Source organism: Giraffa tippelskirchi, chromosome 7 (genome assembly GCF_054371585.1).
Source record: "Giraffa tippelskirchi isolate mGirTip1 chromosome 7, T2T-mGirTip1v1.2.pri, whole genome shotgun sequence".
NCBI classification, from domain to species: Eukaryota; Metazoa; Chordata; class Mammalia; order Artiodactyla; family Giraffidae; genus Giraffa; species Giraffa tippelskirchi.
In genome coordinates, this window is record NC_137281.1 from 150,935,245 (window position 1) to 150,948,441 (window position 13,197).

Sequence of the window (13,197 nt, forward strand, 5' to 3'; positions counted from 1 at the left end):
TGACCCCTCTCTGTCTTACAAAATGTGCCTTCTGAGACTGTGAATGAATCCCGGCTAAGTTTCCTAGAGCAGAACTCACGAACTCACATGTACTTTTTACCTCAGTTGCTGCCTCTCCAGGCTCTACTTCAGCTCCCAACACATGAACGCATATCCATGCACATGCTTACAAGAATGCAATTGGCAAGAAGTCTTGGGATGCCCTCTGCCCCTACTGGAAAGGCATGAAACTAAATCCAATACCTTTCTCCTATTCTCAAATTTGTCTTGCTGACCTCTTCCCGACCCCAGCTCGCTGTTCTGTTTTTCTATTTTCCCTAAATGCAACTTACTTTTAGCATGTATTAACTTGGTTAGCATTCCTGCAGTGACAGGATAATAGACAATTACCCATTTGTCAGTCTTAGCCTCTTTTTCTCTCTCAAATGTCTAGTTAGGACGTACATCCAGACTGCACGCCCTTTTTATTTTTTTAAAAAAAGCAAAACAAAAGCAAAAAAATTGAAAGAAAATGCAAACTTTCTTTTTCAAAGAAAATGCAAAATTTGTCTTTAACGTTGGCTATCACCAAAAGGGGAATCAATAAGCCAGAAAATACAAAACAACAACAACAAAAGTGTCCCCTGACTGCTCTGTCTGTGCCTCCTCAGCGTGTGCATCTGGTTGTTCATCTCTGAAAGTGTGTGAACTACTTTTTTCTTTAAATTATTTTTTGTTCTTTGCTCCCTTCTTGTTTGGGAATTAAGTGCTTTTTGTACTATATATATCTATCTATATATATATTGATGTGTTTCTTTTTAATTGCTGGATCTTTAGATTTGGTTTTATCCAAAACTATGACAAAAAAAAAAGTTATGAATTGTTTTCTGCAACTTTCCCCCACTCCCTCTTTAAATGTGGAACAACTTCAGCTGCAGAATTCCCACAGCCACATCTTTCACATAAGCCCAGTCTCACCAAGAATCACACGCGCCATGGGCCGCGTGGGAAAGATGGGTGACGTCACTCAGACAGTACCCTTCCTATAGAAGGAAGTAATGAATGACCCAGCCAGCGGGCTCCCGGCACAACTTTGTCTTTCAGTCACATAGTAAGATCTCTAACCCCCTCCCCTAACTCTTGATGGGGCTGTGTGGCTGCCGATGAAGTTTTTCAACTTGAATGCATAAACCTAGTCTCCTTGTTTTTGCTTTTAACCTTTTGATCATTATTATAAGTCTTATTATTATTATTGCTATTATTACTTCATGTATCTTGGCTACTTTTAGTAGGGACAAAAGTTTAACTGCTTTTATTATTGGAAAATCTTTAATGAAACTGTAATGATTTTTGGAATAAGTGCATGTTGAAGAAGTTGCAGCTTAGGGTGTGTGAGACTGTCAGTGTTAGAGTTCTGTTCTTTATTTCTGTAGATGGGCATGTGTAGGCTCATTTGTTTTTGTATATTGCCCATCCCTTCCTTACAGCCAGAAGCTCTAATGCAGCTAGATCACTCCGCGCCGCCCTTACATGGACATGGCGACTCACTTACACGTTCACTCCCCTCATCTTCATCTCTTGCGTGGTTCACTCGTAGATATGACCCCGCCCTTCCTGCATCCTCCCTTCCCATCCCCCTCTTTTCCTTAGCATTGTTCAAGTTTATGTGCTGTCATCCATCCCCTTCAATTAGAGAAATTCTAAAACTCGTAAAAAAAAAAAAGACAAAAAGATTTAAACTCAATATATATCTGAGAACCTATACTAATGCAGAAATTCATTCAAAACTCTCTAGATCCATAGATTTTTTTAAAGGCAAATTATAAAATTAAACAGGTTTTTTTTTTAAAAAAAAGTTTTTTTTAAATCATCACGATCAGAATAACTTCAAATTCAAAACTGATGCCCTCCCAAGCCCCTGAAAGTAAAAAAAATTGGTAAAGTGCAGATTTTTTTTTCTTTTCATGTTATGTGGTGTGGGTGTATGTGTTGGTGCCTCCTGTATCATCCTCTGTTGTAAATTATTATATTTGAAAATTAGACATTTTGCTCAAAAGTTTTAAAAGAAATGACAACAAAAAAAGCAAGTTACAAGAATGTGGCAATTCTGTTTGTCCAAGAACATTCTTACACAACTTTCTTTTGTAAATTTTTCTTTCATGCCAAAAAACATGCGGGCAATTTGTTGATGTAAGTTGACTATAAATTAATACAGTATGCTTTTTTTAAAAATTATTTTGTCTATATGGAAATTATTTCTTTATTTTCTCTACAACAACCTGTATTTTTTTATTTGCTTTTATTTTTCTTTCTGTCCTTCCTTACATTGTGAATGCCTTGATGTTGATGTTATTTGCTCTCTTTCCCTCTAGTTTACTTTGGCCCTGAAGTTGGTTTTATTTTCTACTATATGTTTTTTTAAGACAATAGCAAATATTTTATTTCATTTGTGTCTATTTGCTTAATTTTCACTGTTACGTTTTGTGCTGAATTGCTCCTAATAATTGATGTGAATTCTACTCTTGGTGGAAGAGTATAGGTAAATTGTTCTTACCATCCAAGGGACGCCTGACCTCTTTGCCTGAACCAACTTTTAAACCTTTGAAAGTAATGGTAGTCTCTACAGTGGGATATAAAATTAGATACAACCTATGGGAGGCCTGTACCCTAGAAGAAAATTAATTGAGTTAACTACAAGTGTTATTAGTGGTAATTACATTCTAATTTAACTCCTTAAAAAACATTTGGGGAAATCAGTCCCTGATTTTATTTTCCTTCAGCACAGGGGAAATAAGATACTCTCAAGTGACTATGGTAGAGTTTGTTTTTTCCAGGATTAAAATATCACCATCACTGCAAGCTACAAAATCAGGCTTATTGAGAATAGAGACATCATGAATCCCAGATATCTTAAGTATTGCCCTATGATAATATGATAATGCTGCCTTCCAAGGTACAGAGCTAACCACGGCGAAAGGCACCACGCACAGTGAGCACCCAATCCCCCCTCCTCCCTGTCTGTCTTTCCTTTTCCCTTTCTATTAATATTTGCCATTTCCCTCAAGGTAATCAGGTAAGCTTTAAAAGGATCCTAAGATTTTCTCAAGAAGAAACACGATGATTTTCACACCTAAAGTTTTATTCAGGAAATGTTTTCGGTAGGTATTACCATTTTGTGTGACTCTACGGTGAGAATACCCCTTGCCCTTAAAGGTATTTGGATCAATTATGCACTTCAGGAAACATAAGATCAGCAAGAAGTGCTATAGAATTTTTAAATAAAGAGGTTACTTGCTTCACTCTAATTTTAGGCATTGGCATTTACTATTGCAAAAATATCAAACTGAAGCATGGATAAGGGATATGTTTCTAATACAACAGCATCCATAAGTGGGCTTTATCTGCCTTGCTTTATATGATTGTATACTGTTTGACATGTTGGATGATTAGGTTTAAAACTAAGAATCTCCTAAATGGAGTGTTATTTTATCTAATTGAAACCTTTTATTTTTGTTGAAGATGCTAAAGTCCATTTGATATAAGGCTAGTCATTTAAATACAAGTTCTTGAGATTATTATAAATCATTCTTCAAACGCTGCATTAAAAATAGCCTTAATTATCTAGATCCTATATTATTATACTTCTACCTCAGCAAGAGTCTACTCTATTAAAAATGGTCAGAAAAAAAGTAATCAATAGTATCAGTGTTTATTGGCCCAAAACACCTAGTAGAAATGTTACTAGTAGCTAGCATGTTAGAATAGCAGTCATCTCTGTGCCAAATACTTAACATGCGTTTTAAGTGACAGTAACATGAATCATTATTATTTACACTGGTGGCTTGAGGTAAGCTGTGTTATTAATTCCATTTTACAGAGAATTTAATAAATTTGACCAACTCATAGGGCTAGTAAACCAGAAAACTGTGATGCTAACCTGAGTCTGAGTGATTTCAAAGGCAAAACTCTTAATCAATATACAGATGAAAAACTCCACAAGACGTTCCTCCTTTTACACTTCCCAGATGGTGCTAGTGGTAAAGAACCCACCTGCCAATGCAGGAAACGCAGGTTCAATTTGGGGAGATCCCCTGGAGGAGGGCATGGAAATCCACTCCAGTATTCTTGCCTGGAGGATCCCCATGGACAGAGGAGCCTGCTGGGCTACAGTCTATAGGTTTGCAAAGAGTTGGACACGACTGAAGCGGCTTAGCATGCACACCCACACAATGATATCAAGGGGCTATTGCTCATCTTATCTGGGCATATCTTGAAAAGAATAGAATCTGTAGCCTTTTGGAATCAAATCCATGTCAGATAAACTAAGGGGAAAATGTCCTGCCTAAAGATTCTCATCTCACTAAAATGCTAATTTAAAAGCTAAGTCCCTTTGAGACACTTGAAATTTTCCAGTGTCTACTCCCCAGGGACTTGCTATGTCTACCCATGACTATTTTTCCTGAGGATAGTTGAAGAACAGCTTCACGGTTCCAAGGTTCCAGATATGGATGTGTTGCAAGGACATACTTCTGTGGCACCAAATGACTAAATGAATACAATTCAATAACTAATTTAGTGGGGGAAAATGACTTCTCCCCATTGTGCGTGAGTTTCCCAGCAAAGAATTAGAAAAAAGGCAAATAAGAGATGAGATAAAGAACCTAAGCACAGATAAAAAGAAATTGAAGGAGTTGGAGCATGGTGTCTTCTCCCAGGGTCTCATTCTTCAGTGTCACCAGTTTTTCATATTTTTGTGACTTCTAAGACCCAGATATCTCCTGAGAGGCAAAGATCAGAGCCATCTTGAAACTTTGTGCTTCTTTTCTTGTGTTTTGAGATGACCCACCACATCACTATCACCTACAACATTCTCACAGTTCAGAAGAGTTCTATTAAATTTTTAATACACTGTCTTTTTCGATGGCAGAGAGCCCCTTTTGCTGAATATCAGCCCTAGACGCATGAATTATATATCTATAAATACACTCATAAAGCAAAAAAGCAGGGCAGCCTTCAGGGCTAAAATAGACCTTTTATATCCCGAGTGATCTCTCTGGTTTAAAGAAAAGCACAACCCTGTCAAAAAAGAGTATATATTCCTGATTTAAAATGCTAACTTTAAGGAAAACAGATAGTTCTTATTCCAAACCAAAGAAAATTTCTGGGGACGGAATAGGAAATTAGAGTTTTGATGGATTACAGGTTTTGTAATACTCTGCCAGCAGCTCCTGATGACTTTAAGCTTGTTGCTTCTGTGAATACTTTTGTAAGCATGGCCATCTGAGAGATCACTGACTTCATGGTCTTTGGGCAGTGAAAAAAAAATTATCAGCTGCTCCAACATTTCTGAGGATAGTGACTTTGGATTAACACAAATAAACATGAAATCTTAAATAGCCTTCTGCAGTCAAAGCCATTTCTAGTAAGGATCTAATGATGGGAGAAACACATCCCTCGCCTCTTTATCTCAAATGATGTGAGAGCCCTTGGACTCGTCTGGACCCTAGAGTCATCTTAAATAGAGAATTTGATATAAAAATGGCATATACTTGTCCCAGGCACCTTTCCCGTTTACAGTTATGTAAAAATTTCCACCTATATTCACTCTAATTCCCCTTTATAACACCAACCCCGACACCCCAGTGGACTCCTTTTTAAACTAAAGACATTCTTCCAGTTCCTTGAGATGCCAGGAGAGGGGAGCTATGGAAATTTCTACAATTTCATTGATTAAGCATTACCAGGTTTTAGGCTCAAAAGCCCCTAGGAGGGGCATAATTTATCATTTTTATCACAACTACTAGGATTAATAGCAGCCTGGCCAAGAAAATTGAAGATTAGCAGTTTTAACAGATTCTGTTATTAGAACTCTGCACCAGCCTACCCATCATTTTAGTTTTGAAATAAGCTTTTACCGTTTCACAAAAGGGCCTTATCAACTTTTAGAAGCTCTTTGTGAATTAGTGAGCTTCCAGACCTTCTTTCCTTCCCATCAGGAAAAGGATGATTTTCACTTTTTTTTCCTGCTCCAAGAGAGATGCTCACTTCAGGGTGTTGAATGAGAAGTGAAACACCAAGGAAAGTGGAAGTGACTCAACTGCAGAATGGGCAGTGTGTAGATGTTGTAGGTTTTTTTTTTTTTTAACAGCAAAGACACTCTGGAAGCTTTAGCTAGGATTGAAAAGACAGGAGGAAAAAACAGGCAAACGTTAAGACTCCAGTTGGGTGTCACAGATGGTACACTAAAAGTGCAAATGAATGCCACTCTGTAATCAGGAAGACAGTGATCTTCATCTCACTTAAAGGGGCACTCACATCCTACTTAACAATTTGCCTTTGCATTCAATTATCTGTCCCAGGACTTTGCCTCCCAACAAATCAGTCATTCCTTGCCCTTTATCCCAGTTTATTTTCCATTTACTATATATTGGGTTGACATTTATCCTTGCTCTAAAAGGCAAATGACTCTCGTATTTGTGCCAGAAAAGCACACCCATGCTAAACCTTTGTTCTGGGTGCTGCTGCTAAGTCGCTTCAGTCGTGTCCGAATCTGTGCGACCCCATAGACTGCAGCCCGGTGAGAGGGGTACAAAAATCCTGTCTTGTCCTCCAAAGGCAAGTAAAATCATTCTGAGCAATCCTAAGGGGATCTTTAAGCAGACTGCACGAGCCTTCACTCCTCTGTCTTCACTCAAACACTGCCTACTTCCATCACCTTAAATATAACACTCAGGGCTGGAAGAATAGGGGGCAAAGGAGGCACCTCGGGGTTAGTTTTAAGACTGGCTTAACTTTGGGGACCTGGCTTCTAAATTCCACTTATAAAAACTAGCAAAAGTGTGTAAATTATGCATTAAATAAGTTGCAAGACATATGAATTATATATGTTCACATTGTTAAAAAAAAAACAAAAACAAAAACAAAAACATAGGCCTGCTAGCCCAGGAAAGCAAACCTGAAGCTTTGTAAAATCTGCAAAAATCAGTTGCTCAATAGCTGCAAACTCTGAGCGCTAGAAGAGAAGCTGGGGGTTTAGAGCACAGGCCAAAATATCATCTTGAGATTCTCAGAAAGGTTCTTGTTTTATTTCCCCACATATGTAACATCGTTGGGTAGGTCAGGAATGACGGTACCATGCTCTCTTGCGCCTTCCCTTCCATATGATACGCATCAGGTACACTGTTGCCAACCTCCCTGACTCAGTGTCTCTGTCAGAGAATGAAAGCTTCTGATGTGGGTGAAAGCAGACTAACTGCGGCAGGGACTCATCATGCCATCTCTGCTAGAAGATTTTTAAAAACAATAGTTGGAATAATTTTTAAAATAAACTTAACAGAAAGACATGAACTGTGACTTCCTGAGATTCGTTCTCTGTTTGAAAATAACCCTATAAAGAGACACAGGATTATCTTGCTTACATACAGGAATAATAAGCTTGGCCCTACATTTAGGTGAATAACAGCCACTGCAGAATATTTGTGATAACCATGATTTGCAGAGACTATAATTTAGTGAACTCTCCTAACTTCCTTTCCTGACCTAGTCCTAGTATAAGGGCAGTAATGAGGGTCTGTGGGTAAACTGATAAATATCTACCACTCTAAATGAGAATCACTGATCTTAAAAATTCACTTTGCTCTCTCTACATTTCTGGATCTGAAAGTAAGTTTCCAGTAAGTCATGAATATGTAGGCTGGGTATTTTTAAAATCTAGTGTCTGCTCAGCATATATCGCATATAACATAAAAGCAATGTATGAATATAACATTAGACCAATACAAAACTAGTTGTTGTTTTATAGTCAGAGGAATTTCTGGAACAGCATAGTCAAAATGGGCCTGCTGTAAGAACATTTTCAACCTCTGTAAGTTCCCTTTACTTAGCTTATAGTAAACGAAGACTACACTTGATAAATGTGAAATAAAAAGTAGTGACTTATAAAGTACTGAAGATAAGCTCTTTTGTGTTCCTTGATCTTGATCTCAGTGACATGGAAAGCCTGTCATTCTCATCCTAATGGGAGCAAATAAGTAGAAACCCAAGAAGAAAATTGGAGAAGGAAATGGCAACCCACTCCAGTATTCTTGCCTGGAGAATCCCAGGGACAGAAGAGCCTGGTGGGCTGCCGTCTATGGGGTCGCACAGAGTCGGGCACGACTGAAGCGACTTAGCAGCAGCAGCCCAAGAAGAAAATAAAGAAATGATTACAGATTAATCACATGCATGTGTTCATGTACACACACACACACGCACAATTGATGGTGAGTATCTGCAATGGTGTAGTTAAATGTCATCATCCCATAAGCAGATCCTGGAAAAAGCCTATTTGAATTCTATCTAAATAATTACTTGAGAGTATCTTTAAATATCTAAGCCCTCACTCTAGGAATTTCAGGTTTTGGTGGCAAGAGGCATACCATGGGCTCTAAATCAGCCTAGAACTATTAGGCTGCAAGTAGAGAGGGTCTGGATGTGCATCCAAGGCTCTCATTATCATTTCTGAGATGTGACCTATGAACTGCATTCAGTGAGCATGGCTGTGACTTGTTTTTCTACAAATGTACTAATTCTGTTTCTCTTTTTTCTTTTCCATCCCAGGAGGTGAATTAGTTATCCCTCTTCTTGTAGAAGACCCTTTAGCTACCCCTCCTATTGCTACTCGTGCACCTTCCATTACACTTCCCCCTACCTTCCGCCCCCTCCTCACCATTATTGAGACCACCAAAGATTCCCTGTCTATGACCTCTGAGGCGGGGTTACCTTGCTTGTCGGACCAAGGCAGCGATGGTTGTGATGATGATGGCTTGGTGATATCTGGGTATGGCTCAGGGGAAACCTTTGACTCTAACCTGCCCCCTACTGATGATGAAGATTTTTACACCACCTTCTCCTTGGTAACAGATAAGAGTCTTTCCACTTCAATCTTCGAAGGTGGCTACAAAGCACATGCGCCCAAGTGGGAATCCAAGGACTTTAGACCTAACAAAGCCTCCGAAACTAGTAGGACTACTACCACATCTTTGTCCCCTGAGCTGATCCGCTTCACAGCTTCCTCCTCGTCTGGGATGGTGCCCAAATTGCCAGCTGGCAAAATGAATAACCGTGAGCTCAAACCCCAGCCTGATCTAGTCTTGCTTCCGTTGCCCACTGCCTATGAGCTAGACAGCACCAAACTGAAGGGCCCACTAATTACTTCCCCCATGTTCCGTAATGTGCCCACAGCAAACCCCACGGAGCCGGGAGTCAGACGGGTCCCGGGGGCCTCAGAGGTGATCCGCGAGTCCAGCAGCACAACAGGGATGGTCGTCGGCATTGTGGCTGCAGCCGCCCTCTGCATCTTGATCCTCCTGTACGCCATGTACAAGTACAGGAACAGGGACGAGGGCTCCTACCAGGTAGACGAGACGCGGAACTACATCAGCAACTCAGCGCAGAGCAACGGCACGCTGCTCAAGGAGAAGCCACCGAGTTCGAAGGGCGGCCACAAGAAACAGAAAAACAAGGACAAGGAGTACTACGTGTAGGCGCCACGCCGCCGCTCCCGGTGCGCGAAGCTGAGCCCGGGTCGTTCCTCTGCCCACAGACGCGCGTGTACTGGGAAACCTGAGCCTTCCGCAGGGGTCAGAACTCTTCTAGGAGACGGGGCTGTGTGTGCCGTGACTCCGGTGGGGAAAACCATTGGTGAACAGAACACCAGGATGCACCTAACTGAGAAGGCTCAAGCCACGGGCTGCTTTGACACAGTCGCCGCTCGGAGACGGAAAGTTCTCTCTGCCCTGCTGTGTCAGCCAGCACACACTTTTGCACGCTGGAGCGAGCAGGTGGCTCCCCCCTCCCTCGGCCCCCCAACTTTTCGCAGACTTGGAAGCTTCCTTCTCTTGAGGACCTTTCACCCAAGGTAGAAGACTTCATGGCTTACTTGTTTCATAACTCCAAGTGAGTCTGTAATAATGTTTGTGAAGCTTGACTGTAATAATGTTTTTTTGTTTGTTTGTTTAATTATGTAAAAAACAAAAAAACAAAAAAAAGAAAAGAAAAAAAAGTTAAAAAAAAACAACAAAAACCCACCCTTATCTGGTTCTGGCCAGTGTGCGTGTAACTTTTCAAGATCTGAGGGGGAAAAAAATGGCTTTTGGGTATTTGATTATTTTTTGAAAATAATTGGACATAAATTAAGACATAAGTTAAGAAGAAAAAAAAATCTCAGAAAACAAAAGTAAGAGACTATTGCCATATGAACTCAAAAGCTACCATGGTGTTCCCTCTACATATCAGGTTGTGGTGTTTCTAGAATCTGTTGTCTGTTTCTATATGATGCTTTGCTGAACACATAGCAAAATCATGGGATGGGTGATAGTTTTGATTGGAAAAGCTGGTCCCTCAGGATCAAATTCAGAATTTGCCACCCAAACCCTGAACAGATGTGGTTAGGGCTGGTTTTCTCAGAGCTATCGGCTTCACATAACAATATTGTTCCTGTCCATGAGCCCAGCCAAACTGAGGTAAAGGAGAAAGCCTCACAAATTAAAACAGAGCCTTTCCTAGGAAAGGGGGCCGGGGGTGGGCTGGATCTGTGACTGATCGAAATGCATGCAAATATAAGAGAAAAGACAATACAAGAAGTCTGTTAAAGAATCAAAACAGACAATAGGGGAGTTCAACTTGTGATAGAACCACAAAAGGTCACACAAGCCAGACATGGCATGACAGAGTGCAAAACTCATAGTTCTTCCCCTGCCCCCAACACGATAATGTTTTTCCTAGTGATTTAATTTTCCAGCCTGACATTTACAGATAACTCTATCCTTCCATTTGCTCATGTCTCCCTTCACCCATCTTTTCTAAAGATAAATAAATAACAAATGAATAAAGCTGCTGTGACACACAAAAAAATGGAATTTAATAGTATAATATATATAAATAAATATATATACAGATATATTTATCATGGTATGTTTGATGGGATGACTGAAGCAGGAAAACTGTTAAAATCTTGAAGTGGAATGAGAATGTTGTTTTCAAAGAAAATAACAAAACAACAAAAAAGTAAACCTTAAAATGTGAAGAAAGTGTGAGTTTTAGTTTTGTCACAGTTAACTGTGTCAAGGAGAATAAAAAAAAACTCTTCTCAGATTTTGTTTACATATTTTACTACATTTTTGCTGGTATAATTCCTTAGCCACCTGTGTACATACTGCTTTGAGAACTGTTCTTTCCTTTGTTTATTTCCGTTTGTTTGGTTTCTGTTCCAGTTGTCTTTCTTTCTGAAAAGAGGAAACAATGTACAGTAAAACAATAAACTGGTTGTGTGGCCATACCTAACCCAAAAGCAAGAGACAAAGCAAGACAAGTATTTACACGAAAATGAAATGTGTCCTCTGGAGGGTCAGATATATACAGTTCCTTTTGTACAGATGAAAATCAATCAGCTGTTTAGATTTAGAAATCTACTCTTGCTGGTCTTTGTAAGTTGCATGAATATTTGACTTTGAGAAAATATCTTAAAGACGTGGGGCAAAAAATGCGATCTCAATGATGGTAGCCTTTACTAATGTGTATGGAATTTCAATGTGTTAAGAGTTTTGGATTATTTTGTTATCATTGAAAAAGACAGGATTATAAAGAGGTATCAAAGCACGATTTTAGATAACCTAAATGGCCCAACCTATATGAAGTTGATTATATCTCGATGTTTGTAAAAGATTGCTGTTCTTGGAGTCTTGAGGTCTTGTGAACTGATTTCCTGCTTTCTTTCTTTACATTTTTTTATTTGAGTAAAAATACATTTGTTATATTCCTTTAAGTGTAAGTTTCTATTTGGACAATTTTATGGGAACATGTGCATTCTGTATGTGAGCTTCTATCATATTCCTGTTGTTTTATGAGCAAACTCTTAAGAAATTTATTTTATGATGTTGTGAAGTTACTGCTTTTTTTTTCCTTTTCTCTTTTGTTTCATATTTGCATTTTCGTTCAAGGATATGCTTAGCAATAAAATGTTCTTCCCAATCCTTGTATGATGATGCATTTTTATTTTCCAAACATTTATTAAAAGATCTTGCACTGGGGCTAAATATGATCATCATATTAGAAGTTAAGTAAGCTAGGACCATGTTCATGTGAAATAAAATATTATAAGCTAATTGTTTATCTAAAGTTATCAAAAGTGATATACTTGTGGGCTAAGCAGTTATTGTCTGTCAACTGAGGCATTATTATTTAGATTATTATTATTGTTTACATAATGATTGTTATTACATTATAAACAGGTAAGACTACAGAAGCATTTTATTCTGGAAAAAAATTATTAGATACTATATTTTTTAAAGTGTTTGGTAACTTTTAAGTATTTTATGTAAGTTAACAAACTTTCAACAGTTCTCCAGAACCATGTTCCTATCTGAAGCACCGGAGAGCTTTAGGTGGCTTCTTTCCAAGCCTCCTGCCATATTGAATTTTTCACAAAAACACTAAATCAAGTGAGTGCTTAAATTTTAACAGCTTCTTTCTAGATTTTCAGATTACAAAATTCTGTAACATTCATTACAGCTGGAACCTTTGTCATATCTCAGGTGTCCTTGATATGCTGGTTCCTTAAGCACATGCTTACTTTGCCAATTGGATAATCCATGATACTCTACATTTTTTATCATGATCTAGAAACATGGGTTAACTAAATACCTGTACTATAGCCATATTTTGGAGAAGGAAATGGCAACCCATTCCAGTACTCTTGCCTGGAAAATCCCATGGATTGGAGGAGCCTGGTGGGCTGCAGTCCATAGGTTCGCTAAGGGTCAGACACGACTGAGCGACTTCACTTTCACTTTTCACTTTCATGCATTGGAGAAGGACATGGCAACCCACTCCAGTGTTCTTGTCTGGAGAATCCCAGGGACAAGGGAGCCTGGTGGGCTACCGTCTCTGGGGTCGCACAGAGTCGGACACGACTGAAGCGACTTAGCAGCAGCAGCAGCATAGCCATATTTTGGTTACAGTTTTTAAAGAGTTATAATTAAAAATGAATATGATTAACCCTGTTCCTTCAGATTTCACTGATGGAATGGTTATATTATTGACTATCAAGGAAATAGATAATGAAGCTTAATGATATCAAACTATGAAAAGCTCCTGTTTTTATTCCTGTCTCAGATAATTTACATAAAGTAGTTAACTTGGCTAGAAGTTGGGGTAAGCAAAGGAATTATAGATTTAATA

At 38.9% G+C, this 13,197-nt stretch overlaps 1 protein-coding gene across 12 annotated transcripts in view; it reads left to right on the top strand.

Moving 5' to 3' along the window:
- NRXN3 (neurexin 3) overlaps positions 1 to 10,872 on the top strand; it is a 1,799,700-nt gene extending 1,788,828 nt beyond the window's left edge. For 8 of the 12 annotated variants that reach the window (XM_081510571.1, XM_081510574.1, XM_081510575.1 and 5 more), the window contains one exon: positions 9,202 to 10,872. In XM_081510571.1, the coding sequence (XP_081366697.1) occupies positions 9,202 to 9,503 (302 nt within the window). In that variant the 3' untranslated portion in view covers positions 9,504 to 10,872. Of the gene's footprint in view, positions 1 to 8,577 lie in introns of all 12 variants that reach the window. The other 4 variants (XM_081510570.1, XM_081510569.1, XM_081510572.1 and 1 more) reach the window with 2 other exon arrangements.
- The last annotated feature ends 2,325 nt before the right edge of the window (positions 10,873 to 13,197 follow it).